The sequence below is a fragment of the Ylistrum balloti genome, unplaced genomic scaffold (genome assembly GCF_031769215.1).
Source record: "Ylistrum balloti isolate Yb309-2 unplaced genomic scaffold, AGI_CSIRO_Ybal_v1 Utg369772, whole genome shotgun sequence".
NCBI lineage: Eukaryota > Metazoa > Mollusca > Bivalvia > Pectinida > Pectinidae > Ylistrum > Ylistrum balloti.
Window position 1 is genome coordinate 3,209,804 of NW_026781965.1, and position 19,984 is coordinate 3,229,787.

Below are 19,984 nucleotides of genomic sequence, written 5' to 3' on the forward strand. Positions count from 1 at the left end.
TTGTAATATGTAAGTGTTCTTCCGAAAGTACTATTCTTTCCTACCAGCAATGAATATGAACTTTGTGTTTGTCAAATAAAAGTATCTAAATACATATATAACACTATGACATTTAATTCATTAATTCTTTCGTTTGAGATTTAAATCTTCGTCAGAATCTGCAGAATTGGATCATCTAGGAATCCTTTTCTATCCTGGTTCGACGTAACAGACTGCTAATCCTTAAGCTACAGGTAGGGGGTGTAATAACTTACATCTCAACAACAGGGTTTGTATGGACAAAATTAAGGTTTTAGTTCCAACACTTGACGGCATGCTCAAATTGTTAAGTTTTCTATAAACACTCACATTATGATACTATTTTAATTCATCAAAGCTTATCATGCACTCAAATCAACCAACTGAAAATCTAGCATGCATTTAACAACATACCGAATGAAATTTTAAATATTCATGAGGTATGAATGCCAATGAGTTATATCTATAGGAATATAGCTATTGCATTTATACCAGCATGAATATTGAAAATGTACTGTAGTTCAATAGCATAACATTTGATAACAAGTTGTTAACCAATCAGTAATCCCATTAGAAATATTTCTAGGTATTTGTACTAACATTTCTGTAGTGCCTGTACCAATATCATTACTGGTCAAGCTTAACATCATATAAATGTTACATATATTACAATGTATCAATCAAATATTTAAGAGCAGATGAAATTGCATTCATGCTTTCATGAACCATTTACTCCTGGTATTTATAGAAACTTGTAACACATATGTAAATTTAAGTACATACATTCTGTATCTCGTTGAATACATTTCTGTACACAATATAAACATTGGTAATATGGTTTGAAGCTAAGGAGGGTATAAAGCAACTAGATGGATTTAGCATTATAAACATTGTACGCACGTTACAAACATGAGGAAAAACTACAGTAAGTGATGGCCGGTATGGGTTAGTACACAACTACATAGCTATGCAAATACAATCATGCCATGCCAATGTCATGCACATTATTAAAACAATTCATTCCCTTAACCGTTACTCCACTACTTGTATATTAATGTGTAAAAAAACAAAAACAAACAAATTCCAACAAAATCATTCCTGACTAAAACCACATCAACTTTCCATGCACATGGTACCTCCTGAAGCTACACACAATGATACTCTACCTGGCTGGTACTTCTTCAACATCTTCTTCCGATGACGTTCTGATGGCAGTGGTAGTGATAATTCATACACATTCACATTTAAATTACCTACATACAGAGGACACCTTTGTCTAATGGACACACGTGTTTATAAAGAACACTTCTGTACATAGGACACCTTTGTATAATGAACACACATGTTTGTAAAGAACACTTCTGTACATAGAAGACCTTTGTCTAATGGACACACGTGTTTATAAAGAACACTTCTGTACATAGGACACCTTTGTATAATGGACACATGTCTTTGTAAAGAACACTTCTGTACATAGGACACCTTTGTATAATGGACACATGTCTTTGTAAAGAACACTTCTGTACATAGGACACCTTTGTATAATGGACACATGTCTTTGTAAAGAACACTTCTGTACATAGGACACCTTTGTATAATGGACACACATGTTTATAAAGAACACATGTGTTTATAATGAACACTTCTGTACACAGGACACCTTTGTATAATGGACACATGTCTTTGTAAAGAACACTTCTGTTCATAGGACACCTTTGTATAATGGACATATGTGTTGGGGAACAAGTCTGTGAAAATAAAACCTCTGTCTGATGGACAACTCTGTATGATGGACAACTCTGTATGATGGACATTCAGGTTCACAGAAATGATCTGGATCAACAAATGTACACACTGATGACAAACCAGTAATAATGATGCATTTCAGTCAATATCATCGACAAGGGAATGAACATCTCCATCCATATTAGGTCAATCTAAAAACACTATGCATAAAGATAATGAGAGTACCTAATTCTATACAAAGAATCTGAGAGCACCAATGTTTACAGATAAAGAGATCACCACTGTATAACAATACTAAGAGAAATGCTGTATAAACATACTGAGAGTACAACTGTATAAAGATACAGAGAGCATAGCTGTATAAAAATACTGAGAGCACCTCTGTATAAAGATATTGAGAGCACCGCTGTATAAAGATACTGAGAGTACCGCTGTATAAACATACTGAGAGTACAACTGTATAAAGATACAGAGAGCATAGCTGTATAAAAATACTGAGAGCACCTCTGTATAAAGATATTGAGAGCACCGCTGTATAAAGATATTGAGAGCACCGCTGTATAAAGATATAGAGAGTACCGCTGTATAAAGATACTGAGAGTACCACTGTATAAAGATATAGAGAGTACTGCTGTATAAAGATATAGAGAGCACCGCTGAATAAAGATACTGAGAGTACCACTGTATAAAGATACTGAGAGTACCACTGTATATAGATACTGAGAGTACCACTGTATAAAGATACTGAGAGTACAACTGTATATAGATACTGAGAGTACCGCTGTATAAAGATACTGAGAGTACCGCTGTATAAAGATACTGAGAGTACCACTGTATAAAGATACTGAGAGTACCACTGTATAAAGATACTGAGAGTACCACTGTATATAGATACTGAGAGTACCACTGTATAAAGATACTGAGAGTACCACTGTATATAGATACTGAGAGTACCGCTGTATAAAGATACTGAGAGTACCGCTGTATAAAGATACTGAGAGTACCACTGTATAAAGATACTGAGAGTACCACTGTATAAAGATACTGAGAGTACCGCTGTATAAAGATACTGAGAGTACCACTGTATAAAGATAATGAGAGTACCGCTGTATAAAGATACTGAGAGTACCACTGTATAAAGATATTGAGAGTACCACTGTATAAAGATATTGAGAGCACCGCTGTATAAAGATATAGAGAGTACCGCTGTATAAAGATACTGAGAGTACCACTGTATAAAGATATTGAGAGCACCGCTGTATAAAGATATAGAGAGTACCGCTGTATAAAGATACTGAGAGTACCACTGTATAAAGATAATGAGAGTACCACTGTAAAAAGATACTGAGAGTACCACTGTATAAAGATATTGAGAGTACCACTGTATAAAGATATACTGTATAAAGATATGAGAGTACCACTGTATAAAGATACTGAGAGTACCACTGTATAAAGATACTAGAGAGTACCGCTGTATAAAGATACTGAGAGTACCACTGTATAAAGATACTGAGAGTACCACTGTATAAAGATACTAGAGAGTACCACTGTATATAGATACTGAGAGTACCGCTGTATAAAGATACTGAGAGTACCGCTGTATACCACTGTAAGATACTGAGAGAGAGTACCGCTGTATAAAGATACTGAGAGTACCACTGTATAAAGATACTGAGAGTACCGCTGTATAAAGATACTGAGAGTACCACTGTATAAAGATACTGAGAGTACCACTGTATAAAGATATTGAGAACCGCTGTATACTGAGAGTACCGCTGTATAAAGATACTGAGAGTACCGCTGTATAAAGATACTGAGAGTACCGCTGTATAAAGATACTGAGAGTACCGCTGTATAAAGATACTGAGAGTACCACTGTATAAAGATACTGAGAGTACCACTGTATAAAGATACTGAGAGTACCACTGTATAAAGATACTGAGAGTACCACTGTATAACTGTATAAAGATATAGAGAGTACCGCTGTATAAAGATACTGAGAGTACCGCTGTATAAAGATACTGAGAGTACCACTGTATAAAGATACTGAGAGTACCACTGTATAAAGATACTGAGAGTACCACTGTATAAAGATACTGAGAGTACCGCTGTATAAAGATACTGAGAGTACCGCTGTATAAAGATACTGAGAGTACCACTGTATAAAGATACTGAGAGTACCGCTGTATAAAGATACTGAGAGTACCGCTGTATAAAGATACTGAGAGTACCACTGTATAAAGATACTGAGAGTACCACTGTATATAGATACTGAGAGTACCGCTGTATAAAGATACTGAGAGTACCGCTGTATAAAGATACTGAGAGTACCACTGTATAAAGATACTGTATGAGAGTACCGCTGTATAAAGATACTGAGAGTACCACTGTATAAAGATATTGAGAGTACCACTGTATAAAGATATTGAGAGCACCGCTGTATAAAGATATAGAGAGTACCGCTGTATAAAGATACTGAGAGTACCACTGTATAAAGATATTGAGAGCACCGCTGTATAAAGATATAGAGAGTATAAAGATACCGCTGTATAAAGATACTGAGAGTACCGCTGTATAAAGATACTGAGAGTACCACTGTATAAAGATAATGAGAGTACCACTGTAAAAAGATACTGAGAGTACCACTGTATAAAGATATTGAGAGTACCACTGTATAAAGATATTGAGAGCACCGCTGTATAAAGATATAGAGAGTACCGCTGTATAAAGATACTGAGAGTACCACTGTATAAAGATATAGAGAGTACTGCTGTATAAAGATATAGAGAGCACCGCTGAATAAAGATACTGAGAGTACCACTGTATAAAGATACTGAGAGTACCACTGTATATAGATACTGAGAGTACCGCTGTATAAAGATACTGAGAGTACCGCTGTATAAAGATACTGAGAGTACAACTGTATATAGATACTGAGAGTACCACTGTATAAAGATACTGAGAGTACCGCTGTATAAAGATACTGAGAGTACCACTGTATAAAGATACTGAGAGTACCACTGTATAAAGATACTGAGAGTACCACTGTATATAGATACTGAGAGTACCACTGTATAAAGATACTGAGAGTACCACTGTATATAGATACTGAGAGTACCGCTGTATAAAGATACTGAGAGTACCACTGTATAAAGATACTGAGAGTACCACTGTATATAGATACTGAGAGTACCGCTGTATAAAGATACTGAGAGTACCGCTGTATAAAGATACTGAGAGTACCACTGTATAAAGATAATGAGAGTACCGCTGTATAAAGATACTGAGAGTACCACTGTATAAAGATAATGAGAGTACCGCTGTATAAAGATACTGAGAGTACCACTGTATAAAGATAATGAGAGTACCACTGTATAAAGATACTGAGAGTACCGCTGTATAAAGATATAGAGAGTACAACTGTATAAAAATAATGAGAGTACCACTGTATAAAGATAATGAGAGTACCACTGTATAAAGATAATGAGAGTACCACTGTATAAAGATATTGAGAGTACCACTGTATAAAGATACTGAGAGTACCACTGTATAAAGATATAGAGAGCACTGCTGTATAAAGAATTTGTTAGTATTTCTGTATAGGGAAATTGAGAGCACTTCTGTTTTAAGAATCTGAAAACAATTTTGTATAAACACCTCAGATTACATCTATATAAAGAATCCCAAAGCACCTCTCTATACAGAATCTGAAAACACCTCTACATCAAGAAATTTAGAACACCTCTGTATAAAGATAACTCTATTTTAAGGCTTGCTACTTTCTATATAGCATAAGCAAAGTCCAAAGCTTTACCTATAAAATTTTTCAAAATATTACATCGATGAACGGGTCACATTCAACTTTTTCCTCAGTCAATCTAATTTCTTACTGCTGATATTGTATGTTTGAATATACAAAAAGAAATATTTTCGTTTCTCTGAAATATGAAAGTATCAAGCTTCTCAATAAGAAAAGCTTACTAACTTACAATAACAGTCCGATTATACTCAAATGTAGGACACCAAACCACATAAACGAAACAGTACACCATGCTATTTTCATTCTAAACAAATTTTCTAATTGAAATTTATTGTTAAAGGTATGAAAAACAAATTCACTCCGTGCAATTCTTATCCATGCTTCAAACCACACAAAAAAATTAATTTACTCATCCATGCAATTAAGTCTCATTATCACCTATACACAATAAATAGCTACTAACTATTGTAGAAACATAAAAGAAATTGGCTATATAATTACAAAGATAAGACTTATTAATAATCAAACTATATCAAAGTAATTTTTCAATTTTTAAACAGTATAAATTACAAAGAAGAAAAAAATGCAGTTTCATATATTATAATAACATATGAATAGAATTCACTATTAATAGATTTTTACTACTGTAACAAGAAAGATAGACTACAACCCCAAGATAACATCTATTAGATACAAATTTCCTTTAACCTCAACATTAATTATGATTGGATTGCACAGGACTTACCAGCTCTTGTGTCCTCCCTACGGGGTGACACAATCGTGACACGACTCTTGGTTGTAGTGGCAGATACCTCCGTGATAAATGTCTGTCCTCTCTTATCTTCAATACTCTCCAATCCTGTTACCTTGTCCTCTGCTTCCCTCTCCTCTTCCTGCAGGGTTTCTTTTTCTTGTGTTTCTTTCTCCTCATCCTTTTCTTCTGATATTTTCTCACCTTCCTCTTCTTTTTCCTCTTCTTCTCCCTCAGACACCTCATCTTCTTCCTCACTACTCTCCTCTGAACTTGAAGACTCCTCCGATTCAGTTGATGATTCTTGAGTCCCCTCTGTCTGTTGGTCTTCATTCCTTTCTGTATCATCCACATTTTCTGTAAAATCTTCTTTTTTCTGTGCAAAAATATTAACAACATCAACAAAAAACTGGATGCTTTTAAAAGGAGATGTCAACTGAAAATCAGAGAAATAGGATGTGTCTAAACAAGCAATAGACAAGTTAACACATCAAGGCCCTTTCTCGCTTTCAAACATTAAACATAAGTGATACCATTCATAAAGAAACATTAGATAACAATGAAATGTAAGAGCAATAGATGTATGTGTAGCCCATTTACAAGATATGTGCAGTCACAGCAACATACATCCTATCTACATACAGACATAGGGTACATACATGTATTGATCAATAATTGTTGAATTGTTTATGTACAGCCAATAAAAAACTTTGTACAGCAACAATTTGAGCTATTTGAGGCCAACAATCATCAGATATGTTCAATGAACAATACAATAAATGCACAACCTATGACAACTGATAAACAACTTTTAAGCAGATGATAGAGAAATTAAAAAACCAATCATTTATATAACCTGTTAAGTCTAGAAACATCCTGTCATAGTGGATTTCCTTCATATCACACCCTGTCACTCTTACATAACACACATCATAGTGGATTTCCTTCATATCACACCTTGTAACACTTATATAATACACGTCATTGTGGATTTCCTTCATATCACACCTTGTAACCCTTACATAAAACACGTCATTGTGAATTTCCTTCATATCACACCTTGTAACCCTTACATAAAACACGTCATTGTGGATTTCCTTCATATCACACCTTGTAACCCTTATATAATACACGTCATTGTGGATTTCCTTCATATCACACCTTGTAACCCTTACATAATACACGTCATTGTGGATTTCCTTCATATCACACCTTGTAACCCTTATATAATACACGTCATTGTGGATTTCCTTCATATCACACCTTGTAACCCTTACATAATACACGTCATTGTGGATTTCCTTCATATCACACCTTGTAACCCTTACATAATACATGTCATCCTGGCTTTCCTTCATATCACACCCTGTCACTCTTACATAATACATGTCATTGTGGAATTCCTTCATATGATACACTGTAACACTTACATAATGAAATTAACAGGTAAGATATTTTCTTGTCTTCTCAGTAATGATTAGGTGCCAAACTGAATAATTTGCAGTTACAGTGGTGTTGAATTTTGTTACTGAAGTAATATTGTTATAACGAGAGATATGTCATGTCTCAGCCATGAACATATTCACTTAAATATCACAATACATCATTAATTAGTCTGCATATACTCACCTCATCTTCGTCGCCTGCTGCCAAGGTATGTTGTGACTGATCAGCAGAGCGAGGTGTGAACTCCCGTTTATCTTTTTGAAACATGGTTGGAAGTTCACTCAGTTGGTCGTTTGCCTCTGATCCTCCTTCACTCTGACTTGCCGTACCTTGGTCTGGTGGTGGGGCTTCACTCTCTGATTCTTCCTCTGTCTCTGCCCCAAGGCCTCTCTGTTGGTAAATAGCCCTGCTTTGAGTCATAGAGGAGGCTGAAGAAGGTGTGTCCATGAACCCTGGGCGTTGCTGCCTTAACTTTCTGTAGTCCTCCGACCCACTGATAGATGGCGAGTTATAGCCATGTCCTCTACTCTCATCCTCTGAGTCTGGGAGCCGAGACTGGATCGGTGGTAACATACGCCTTCCCATATACATCTCTTCTCCATCACTCATGTCATCATTGTCTGACATACCAGACCTGAATGTTGTTCCACCCCTTTCTTCAGATCCTCTATTTCTGTTTGGTCTTGGGGGCTGACCCTGTCAACATATATGTCTTTGTCAGAAGTAGAATGCAATATGGAAGTAGATCATAAAGAGTACAAATCTTATGTTTCGGCAAATCATTACAGGTGTTATTTGTTAAGACAATAAATGTGATTTTAATCACTCCACTTTTGCCTTCATCTCAAAATTTATTCAATCCTATTGAATTCAATACAAAAATATCAATTGCTACAGAATAAAATCTTAATAGTTAGATACACAAGTTACCTCCAATATCTACCACCTGTACATATTATTTACATAAGTGGCCTACATAATCATTCTTAACTTTCCACTGTACCACAGAGAAACTCTAACTATATCAGGATTTCAGAGATTCATCTATTACGTCTGATATAGTCCTATACTGATGAGAAGTCAGTAGACTGCTAAAAAGATTCAGATTTCTAATTACAGCAACCCAGAAGTTGGTTATAATTCCATAATGAAACCCTGCACTGCAGGTTTAAACTTTGAACCACACCTCAATTACTCACCCTGATTCTAACTTTCCCACAGAGAGCCCCCATCCTATCCTCGAGCCACATGACTCGCTTGCGGGCTTCCATGATGTCCCCATTTTCATGCTCAAGGGCATTTTCTAGATCCTTTCTGGCATGAACCAACTCAGAGTCAATCTTATACAAAATCTGTAATAAAAATTACATATACTGTATGTTTCAAACCATCATTTCAAATTTGAAATACTGTGTTAGCATTACTGTAAATCCTTCACTGTAAAGTACACAATTGTAGTATTCTAACCATGCTTATCTATCCATAATTTGGTCAAACTATTGATATTGATGATTATATTTATATATAGTTTAGTATGGCTGTAATATGTTCTAAGACTGTAGTATAATTTCAGCCTGGGCCAAAACAACCAACAACTAACAGAGATTTTTGATTTGTAGTTACATCTTTTGATCAAGAGGCCTGAAAGATAAACTTGTCCAAGAACATGGACATATACAAACCAAGCAGAATCCAATTACATGTACCGAAAAAGGTAAAAATACTTAAACAAGTTGGAGAAATCAGATAATGGTTTTGGCTTATTATCACCTTTTGTTAAATTGGTGAAATGATGAATTTTTGCATCCGAAATGTTTGCTATATAAAAAACAAAAACTAAAATCAGTGTGATTATATCATAGTACAACACTTTCAACGCTCAAGCCATGAAATTACATTCTTCCTAGAATAAATGCATTCATAGCATGCAATTTGAAAAAGGTCCATCTTGTGCATTTTGAGAAAAAGGGGGGACCTCAATACATATAAATGTATATATACCGTAATTAAGAGGTTTTTATTGCTAAAACTTTTCAATACTGGAAATTTCACATTTACAATATCTTGATAAAAAATAAAATTCATTTCAAAATTAAGAGTTTCTAAAGCTTTCTCTGCAAAGCTTTTAAAGTTTGGTTTTCATTCAAAATAAACTGTACAGTACATGTATATCATTTGAACTGTCCTAAATCCATGTAGAGTTATTTCATTTGTAGTTGGAACAAGTATTTAAAGTAATTTAATATTAACAGAAATCACACAAACAAGCACCAATTTTTGAACATCTGTTGTTTAGTATACTGTGCATCAACACACCTGTAATACCAGAATTGCTGAATCTCCTTTGTCTCGAGCTGCCTGGGCTTCTGCCCGTAGCTGCTCAATTTCATCTTCAGTCTTAGCATTTTCCAAGTCTGTTAAGATTTGCTGCAAAGTGCTCTGGGCATTTCTCACAGTATCAGTCTTAAATAGAATCAATAGGCATGTTTTAAATGATAAACAAATCATGAATATATCATAAGGTATATTTTCAACTTTGTTAAATACTGTGGCTACAATGTACTGTGCTAGCGAAATAACTTCTCTTTAGCTATATTTGTTGAGCATTGGACTTATCAAGCCAAAGGTCCCTGGTTTGATGCCTTGTGTGGACGTATTTAAATGAATAATGGCTTCTGTTGCATGGGTACCAATGCAGCAGCATGCACCTAATGTAAAATTCTGCATCATTCTGACATCTATTGACTTAATATATTGATCTGGAGTTTTAAATATCTATCTAGAGTTCAGGTTAAATATTATAGTATTTAGTATAAGCTTACAGTAGAGTCAGTTTTGACAGGAACGTATCATATAGAGGGATGAGAAACTGCCTATATTTCTTGTAACACTGCAGAACCATTTATCTCCAAAAGTACACAACAAATCTTTTTATAGACAGTATAACAAAGCTTAATAATTTTCAAATTGATTTATGCTAACTTTTGTGAAAAATGATTTCTGTTAATTTCAATATTTGTAAAACAATATGCCTGTTTAAGCTGTTTACAACTGAAATACTATCCTATATTGTATACCACTTTCTGTCAGAAATATGGGAGAAAATCGTTTTTAAATTGATGGCATTAAAAAGCTGAGTACTTTTCCGACTGACTCATGTAACTGTTGTGATACATCACTTTACTTTATTAGTATTATTTTTGGTGCGAAAATGAGCTTCATTTCTCACTGGTCGTCACAATGGCTATGGTTTACTGGTCAGACATCAGTCTACACTAACTACATCCTAAAGGCACAAGTAAATAACCTTAGATAACAGGAGTTAAAAGAGGGGTCTTCATGGCTTCCTGACTCAATGAACAAACACAAAAACTGACATCAGAGAAGTCACCACTACGCCTAGTTTCTTATCCCTCTGTGTTCCTGGTTGTTATTTTCTGCCATTTTTCCTTAATGAAACTGTCAAATCAAAATCACAATTTCTATGACAAATTCAACGAACCTGTTCCACCAGAAGGATATCAGAACGGTGCTGAACAGAGTACTTTGGCTGTAATGTTGTCCCGCTACGGAACGTCTTTGGCCGGTCGTATATTCCTGATTCAGGCATTGTTCTCAAATCATCTGAAAAATAGCAATACGAATTTTCAAAGTGTTTTTGAGGACAGAACATTTATTTTATTTTTGTTATATATCAAGACTCCATCAGATATATAACAAAAATAAATGACAATTATAATAAGTGAACTTGCATTGGTCAAATCGTGAAAAAGTAAAGCAGTATAGTGTATTACCACCTCTGTACAAACACCACAGTAACCTAACGATAACTTTTGTACCATTAGATCGATATAGAACTTGGATTTTTATCAGACCTTTCGACAGCTAAGTTTAAAGTTCAATGCTTACTATTTCAACTCATTTGTGCATCGAGGTTCTACGTGAAGCGCCGTTTTAAATGGCAAAACCACCGAGCATTGAATTTTCTGTTTACATGTCGAAGCGTCGTTGTCTACGGATCATCATCCAAAGTGCTTCAGTATTGAGTGCTGTGTAGTTCAAGCTTTTTGAAAACCCAACATATTGCAATTCGGACTACCTTGTCGGTTTGCCTTACTTTCATTGATACCGTCCGAAAGAAAGTACATTGTTACCCAAAATGCCAAACTTCGACTTCCTGTCTTTCTTTTACTTCCGCTAAACCTAAGGGTAAACATGTTAGAAATAAAATCTTGATAAATAAATCGATCACCATCAGCAAATCCTAAAACATTTCAGCCTTAACACTTCACCAAAGTGATTAGAATAAGTCATTTAGTGACCTGCACACGATTAAATAATTAACATTGGTTTAGTATTTTTGAAAACTTCATCCGAATTTCATGTCGTCAGAGAACTGGACGTTGAAAATAATGTTCATACTGTTATTGCAACTTTCGTCACTGTTTTGTTAAAACGTCAGATAACACAGATCGATGCTTCTATTTTTGAGAATCTGGTTCTGACAATTGTATACTTTGGTGTGTTCAATTGGGGAATGAAAAATGTTTACATAAATATAAATGAAATTGTTGCTGAGGCAAGTTCTATAATCGCCTAAACTTAATTCCATACATTTGCTGAAATGCTAATGAATTGAGAGGACTATTCGATTTAAGTTCACACGGAAAGGAAGAAAGACTTATTATTTCTTGCTAAAACCAATGTTCCCCATTGCCTTTTGAAACTAGGGGTAGAGTGTACCCCTATCAATGTATTTGTGCTTGAAAACCGGGAAGGAGGGGGGGTGGGGTGCAAGTATTGAATTTCACAAATTTGAGGGTTGTTCCCTCACTCGAGGGTGTTTGAGAAGCCTATAACACCTATAAATTGCACATTAACAACCAATACATCATGATCAATCGCATATTTTCTCTTATTTTCATGATCAGAAACATATCTTTATTTGAATTGTAGAACGAAAATGGTGCGGATGAACGTTCTAGCAGATGCCTTGCGCACAATTGCTGCCGCTGAACGACGTAACAAAAGGCAGGTGCTGATCCGGCCTTGTTCCAAAGTCATCATTAAGTTTTTGACCGTGATGATGAAACATGGTAAGATATTAAGATAATGATTGAGTTGTATAGTCACACTTAGCACTATCATGGGACTCGGTGTTCTTCATGTGAAATATACCATTTATATCGCCACATACCCAAAAGATAACAAATAAATGCATGCTGGGATTATGGCACATCAGAAAGTTTCAGTAAGACGCATGAATAGCAATGTTTACTCCTTATAAGGACTGTAAGATTCAGGTTGACATTCAATTTTATAGTTGATTTTTCTGTCTTGATTTTTATTCTATTCATTTCAATAAGAAAATGTACCTTTACTTTTCCTTCCAATTTTCATACCATGCTTTTGGTTGAAGTGTGCTTTCATAACACAATAGGCACAATAATTTTCTTGTGTCCCATCAGGTAATGTCGCATATCTAGGCTGCACCCATGCCACAGACTACAATGTTGACAGAAGGATCACAATTTTGGGCTGTTAAGCCATTTTAACATATGAATTCTAATATTTGATTGAAACTGAAATCCAGATTTTGCTTGTGAGAAATTGAATTGTTCAATGATAATCTGGAGTAACTCTTTAATCTTGAACTCTTACACCACTGACACAATGTACAGAGCCACTTTCATTTTGCAGGCTATATTGGAGAATTTGAAATAGTAGATGACCACAGAAATGGAAAAATTGTTGTAAACCTTACAGGAAGGTTGAACAAAGTAAGTAGACTAGGTGTAAAATGTATATCTTATCATTCAGTGGTATCTTGTGATAGCTAGAACTACAAATATCTGAAAACATGTTTCTTCTAGTGACAATGAAGAGGACAGAATGTATGCAGGTATTTACATCAGTGCTCTATGCTCAAACTGATTGCAATAGAAATAAAAATGTACTGATGTGTAATATTTAGTGTTTCATGATAATGGGATTATAATATTTTTCTGTGTGTTTACATTTTTCATAGCTTCTTATTGACACGCTATTTCAAATCACTTTTGCTGGACTGTTAATTCATTTGAAAAAAGAAAAGTGTAGGAAATGTGACATGTTCAATTGTCTGCCAGATTTATTTTAAAGAACATATGTAAATATTTTGTACTATCTGCGTAATAAGCCAACATCAAGCCAATTGTGTCAATATATCACAATAACACCAGAAAAGTGGTCCCCTTTTCAATCCAAACTAAAGAGAGAAATATGGAGTTCTCTCTTTTTTTTTTTAACATAAACCTATGCAATTGCAATTAGAATAAAATATTTCAAGTGTGACCAAATATAAAACAAATGTCCTTTTCAGTGATTCTTTCTTACTTTGAAATGCTTCCATCCACAAAAGTTTGATGTAAAGTGTCATAGCCATACCCTAAAATGAAGTTCACAAGTGTAAACCTACTGGTTCATTCCCCACTAAAGCACTGATTTCTTCAGTTTGCTTAAATGATTGAACAAGATTTTCTTGAAAAGGTTAGAACTAAGATTACATTTAGGATACCTTTATTTTCTACTAAATATATAAATCTATGATCCACTTTCATACTGTTGCCCACAATTTCTATGGCCTATTCTGTTTGAACTGGTAGAGCTTGAAACATTTGTAGTTGCATTGGTGTCTTTTATTTTTCTGTTATATATTGGTTTTGTATTGTTTTCAGTGCGGTGTGATCAGTCCCAGATTTGATGTAGCCCTTCGTGACATGGAAAAATGGACCACAAATCTTCTTCCTTCTCGACAGTTTGGGTAAGTACAAATTAAATCTACTTTGAAGAATTTTTTTCATGCTTAGTATTGGAAGGTTTCCATTTATTTCATTGCTCCAAGGAAGGAAAACGGTGCTCTAAAAGGCATTATGAGCAGAAACAAATGTATGGTATCAAAAGCTGTCGGTTGCCTTATAGGTTGTTTATAGGTTGTTATGTCAATGTCACCTTAAATCAGAGTTATCAATTTAGAAATTCTATATCTTGGCAATAGTGACATCATATCTTTAGGAATTTTAATAAAACAACAAACTAGACCGTCATCTTAATTGTGTATAAGTCAATGAATAACTTTGAGGAGATTTGCAGTATTTGTGATGCGTTGTTTCAAAGATATTATTGGTGTCAAGACAAAAACAATATCCATGTAGATTGGAGATAGCCGTCAGATGCATTTTAGCTTTGCCACATGGAGAATGGACAATTGCATTGACTTTGATTTGCTTTCTAGGCCACAGCTGTCATACATGTCAAAGTTATTAATAATTTCTGAAGAACAAAGGTTATGAATATTTCATCTGCTACATTCTGGAAAAAATGGTTTCAAGTATGAGATGAACATGAAAGTTGCCAGAATAAGCTTGTCAAAGATTTCTCTTTATTTGTGGAATAGGTGGTTATTGGAAAAGTACACAAGTAGGTCTCTCTTGTTATTTAGGTGTTGATATCTTATGATATTAAATTATTGAAAAAAATGGACACATTGTGAAAAAAGTATTTAAATATTTCAGATACATAGTGTTAACAACATCTGGTGGAATCATGGACCATGAAGAAGCCAGGAGAAAACACCTGGGAGGAAAGGTGCTGGGATTCTTCTTCTAATGTGATTGCGATAGGGGAAAAAAAGACTGGTCCTTTGTCTGTGCTTTATTTGTTCCTTACAAAATTAAAGTTTACAGAAGGGGAAATAACATGTGTGGTTGTCTTTAATGGTAATTGAAGAAATTGTTAAGATACATATAGACACAACTGTGGATGCATCGTTCAGTTTTGTCATCAGCATTAGTCTACTACAGCAAACTCCTTCATTATATGATATTGACATAAATTGACAAGACTAAATCAATCAAGCCAGCAGTGTTCTCAAAAAGATTTAAAACAAGTGGCAGGTCTTGAAGGGACAATTTAAAGGGGTTTAAGTGTCAAAATTCTTCACCATATTGCAAAGTCCTTTCAAAATTGCCAGACAGCTCCTTTTAAACAAAATGTGCTGAAATTTTGGCAAAACCTGCTAAAGTAATTGGCCCTAGTTAACATTGTGTACAAATTTTCTTTAATATCATTAAACTTCTATTAGGACTAGGAGTGATATGTGTAAGTACCCGGTCTGATTTCAAATTGCAAGTGGACTACATTGTCCCAATGTAAATATAACCATCTGGATATTGACTTGATAGTATCATTCTATGTATTTGTTCAAAATGTAGTCCATCCATTCTGACAATCCGCTTTTAATCAGAATACTGGCTAGGGTAATATTATAAGCCAACAAGCTTTTCAAAAGATGACCTTCATTTACTTGCAACGTCAAAATCTTTAAGTGTTAAATATTTAACCTACAACATGCTGGAAGGAAGTGTCCCATCAAGCTTGTTTTTCCCTCCTTTGCTGGGAGAACTATAGTTTTGCATTGTTTTTGTTCATCCTGGCATCTTGTCCAGATTTTAGATCACCTAAGACAAAGTCTTGTTTTGCCCTTTTGCGATAGACTTGTTCAACGTTGTGCATCCATAAACTTTTTAACATTTACATTTTTGACTTCTCAAAAATATGCGAACTGATTTCATGGAAATTTTGCAGAAAACTTCGCAGGCTAAAGATGAACTAAAAACTTGATTATACAGTCCCTACCCCATGTTTACAGTAGTGCATGTAGGAAAAGTATGTTTTTGAGGATAATTTTAGTTTCCATTGGGAATTATTCGAACTTGGTTTGAATTATGAGTTTGATGGTATGCAGATATTGATCCTGGCTGACCCCCAGGGACTGATGGGTAGGTCCAAAAGGTTAAAATTGACTCACATTTCAAAAAACTTAACAACCAGTTAGGGTAGAATCATATGCTCTACATGGTTGGAAGTCTTAGGTGCTGAACAAAATTGTGAAGTAGAGACCCCAAGGTCTCACATTTCCCCCTGGGGAGGGGCAAAGTTTACTTGTTTCTGTAGGATAATTGAATTCTTCAGAATAATATTTATTTTCCACTGGAAATATGTTTGAAAGAATTGTCAGCATAGGATGACAGTTTTGATGGTGTGCGTATATTGACACTAGCCAACCCCAAAGGCTTAAAACATCATTTATGTCTTGCTGTCATTTATGTTGAAATTTTGTTTTCATGACACTTGAAAGATAATTACCCTGTAACCTTTATATTTAATATTGCTAACCCTGGGTGACCATCAAGACTGCTTAGCCTCGTGTTTATTTTTTCTACTACTCGTTACTGGAATTTCATATTTGAGGTATCGGTTATTCTTGTTGAGGCAGTGCGTCCTACACAACTAGTCGCTGGAACTTCTTGCTTGGGATAGGTACACTTGCAATGCATTATTTGCATACAATTTCACGTTTGGAGGGGAAAGTTATTTGCATAATAGTCTTGTTACAGCAGTTGACATTGACTCTCTTGCAAGGTGAAAGTCTGGAAAAATCTAAATATTTCATCTACAACATACTAAAAAGAAGAGGTATAAAGCTTGAAATAGTTCCTAGACGACTGCAAGTGCCACCATCATTTTTTCTGTCTTTAATTTTCCAAAATCTAAAAACTGGACAAAATGTTATAATGTATGTAAATTATTATACATCAAATGCAGCTTAAGATTTTTATTTCTAGAAAATTTACATAGTTCAGTTGTGAAAGAATTTAAAGTTCGAGTCTTCCCATCTCACGGAAACAAGAACAAACCTTAATACAAAATTGATTTCTCTTCACTCAAGGATCGTCTTGACCAAAGGACCCATTTCATGTAATTTTGCCCACATCCCATTTTAATCTTTATTGTGTGTTGTTTGCATCAAAAGTGAAATTATTTTAGTACTAATGGAGTCAAACTTTAATCTGTCAGATGAACGAGTAGAGTTTACCTGTGTGGTGTCCAGAGATGGGAAGGTCAACACTTAATCCAGAGGGACACTTCCCATATTGTAATTAACTCAACAACAGCAGATCAATCATGTAATATATACCAGAGTACTCGTATCCAGCTAACAAAATAATACATACCAGGGTACTCGGGTCCAGCTAACAAAATCATGTAATACATACCAGGGTACTGGTGTCCAGCTAACAAAATCATGTAATACATACCAGGGTACTCGTGTCCAGCTAACAAAATCATGTAATACATACCAGGTACTCGTGTCCAGCTAACAAAATCATGTAATACATACCAGGGTACTGGTGTCCAGCTAACAAAATCATGTAATACATACCAGGGTACTCGTGTCCAGCTAACAAAATCATGTAATACATACCAGGGTACTCGTGTCCAGCTAACAAAATCATGTAATACATACCAGGGTACTCGTGTCCAGCTAACAAAATCATGTAATACATACCAGGTACTCGTGTCCAGCTAACAAAATCATGTAATACATACCAGATTAGTAGCATCCATGTAAGCAATACCCAATTTTCAAGGTATTCAATCAAGAGTAAAAACAAAAGAATTGTTCTATTAACATTTTTAATAACTTTTATCAAAACAAAAAAAGAGATAACCAAAATTATATATTAAAACTGGTTTACAAGATTACTATTAAACTATAATGTAAGTGCAGACCAGCGATAGTACTCCATATATGTTAATGAACTATCTAAATCTATGATTAACATATATACACATGAACTCTAAAACGCTATATCTGCTAAAACAAGATATTTTTTCCTTAGGCAGCCAGAGAAATCAAGCATCCATACTTGACTTTATTTCAAATGTTTGTAGCATACTTTACTGACTGTAATTTTGAGTATAAATTGAAAAAGTTTTGACGACGCCTTGGTACTCACTATCGGCGGCATATGAATAAACAATAGAAGAGAAAGATCACCTGCTTTTTTAAAGCTAAAAATTCTATTTAAGACTTTAAATTGTGATCTTTTATCATGATGAATAATACAGAGGTTGACCAGGACATTAATATTGCTTAATGATAGCATGTATTGTTGACCATAAATAAAATATTGAACATGAATATTATGCCAGCATAATTTTAGACAAAATTAGGACATTTCTGACCTTGTTTTCCCAAAGTTTCCTTTAACATACCATAGAACACATTCAAAACAAATTTTAATATGGCACTACATGTGGTTTTTTGGATTGACTGCTATAATTGGCACAATTTTAGACTTTTGACAAAAATCTACACACATTCAGAAATGGTGATACTACAATTTGACTAAATCCTGAAAGAGCTGTATGGTATCCATATTGTTTTTTTTATCCACAAACAGATTAGGTGCTGTAAAAGAAAAAGATCCATAAGTAACCAGTTTACAAAAGCTGGAAAAGATCTGTGCACTACTTTCAAAACAGCATTCACAATAACTATTTACACATACATGTACTAGGCTTGAAGTAAGCCTACCATGTGCTCATCAACACTTGGACAAAGATGGATCTACCACAGGTGACTGAAATGTTCATGATTTGATAGGTTAATATAAGAAACCTCAGTAAAATATAAAACAGACACCAAATTACAAAGGTTTTTTGGTGGCATTACATGAAAATGTTTGAAATAAAATAGCTCCAGAAGCACATTGGATATTTTACCCATAACAAAAATAATCATAAACTGACTAGACTCTTTAACATAATCTACATAATGGTTTTCTTACCCATCTCAATATATACGATTTCTGATCCTGATGCAAAGAAGTAACAGAAAATGTCACACTAATATATCTAGACACTTTAATGTCTGGATAATGTGTAAATAAGTAATCTTAACAGCACCAAAGAACAGGGATATCTACAAAGGTACACTTGTGAATCTACACTGACAAGTCTACAAGTCATCACCAATTATATTTAGAAAAAAAACCCATTTAACTCTACATGTGCATCTTTTGTTGTTAATCATATGGTTATAAGGAAAGTTGATCCTGCTAAAAAAAGAAGACAAAAATATCAGTTTGTTTACATTACACTTAAATTCTAGTTACCAGAAAAATATGGTCCCATGAATCTAATGTTGTTTAATACACATCTTTATGAATCTTTTCAGGAGAATCCTAGTTTTAGTAAATATTGACCCAAAGAGCTACTGTTTATCAAAAATATGTCTATAAAATAGAATGTAAGACTTCTTCAGATTTTTTTATTGCGCTGAAGCCATTTTGCTTTGCTGGTACAAGTTTGCATCAAGAGAAGTATAAACCACTGCATTTCTGAACAATGCTATACATAGAACATTGTTATAGATA

At 34.5% G+C, this 19,984-nt stretch overlaps 2 protein-coding genes across 2 annotated transcripts in view; one reads left to right on the forward strand and one right to left on the reverse strand.

Annotated features, from left to right (window-relative positions):
• The window catches only part of LOC132543909 (nestin-like), a 35,280-nt gene extending 23,949 nt beyond the window's left edge, over window positions 1-11,331 (reverse strand). Inside the window, exons 1-5 of the mRNA XM_060207459.1 lie at window positions 11,224-11,331; window positions 10,038-10,184; window positions 8,921-9,073; window positions 7,905-8,417; window positions 6,270-6,651 (exon numbers count right to left, since the gene is read on the reverse strand). Of these exons, the coding sequence (XP_060063442.1) occupies window positions 6,270-6,651; window positions 7,905-8,417; window positions 8,921-9,073; window positions 10,038-10,184; window positions 11,224-11,331 (1,303 nt within the window). The remainder of the gene's footprint in view (window positions 1-6,269; window positions 6,652-7,904; window positions 8,418-8,920; window positions 9,074-10,037; window positions 10,185-11,223) is intronic.
• A 1,327-nt stretch (window positions 11,332-12,658) lies between these two features.
• LOC132543873 (small ribosomal subunit protein uS8A) lies at window positions 12,659-15,457 on the forward strand. The gene is made up of 4 exons (XM_060207404.1): window positions 12,659-12,817; window positions 13,422-13,501; window positions 14,438-14,523; window positions 15,275-15,457. The coding sequence occupies exons 1-4, from the start codon at window positions 12,685-12,687 to the stop codon at window positions 15,366-15,368; spliced, it is 393 nt and encodes a 130-aa protein (XP_060063387.1). The 5' UTR covers window positions 12,659-12,684; the 3' UTR covers window positions 15,369-15,457.
• Window positions 15,458-19,984: the final 4,527 nt, after the last annotated feature.

Bases quoted from the DNA above. Each gene is read 5' to 3' on its own strand.
- LOC132543873 (XM_060207404.1), top strand. From the start codon at position 12,685: ATGGTGCGGATGAACGTTCTAGCAGATGCCTTGCGCACAATTGCTGCC. The intron at 12,818-13,421 runs GTAAGATATTAA...TTCATTTTGCAG, and splicing joins GACCGTGATGATGAAACATG to GCTATATTGGAGAATTTGAA. The intron at 13,502-14,437 runs GTAAGTAGACTA...TATTGTTTTCAG, and splicing joins TTACAGGAAGGTTGAACAAA to TGCGGTGTGATCAGTCCCAG.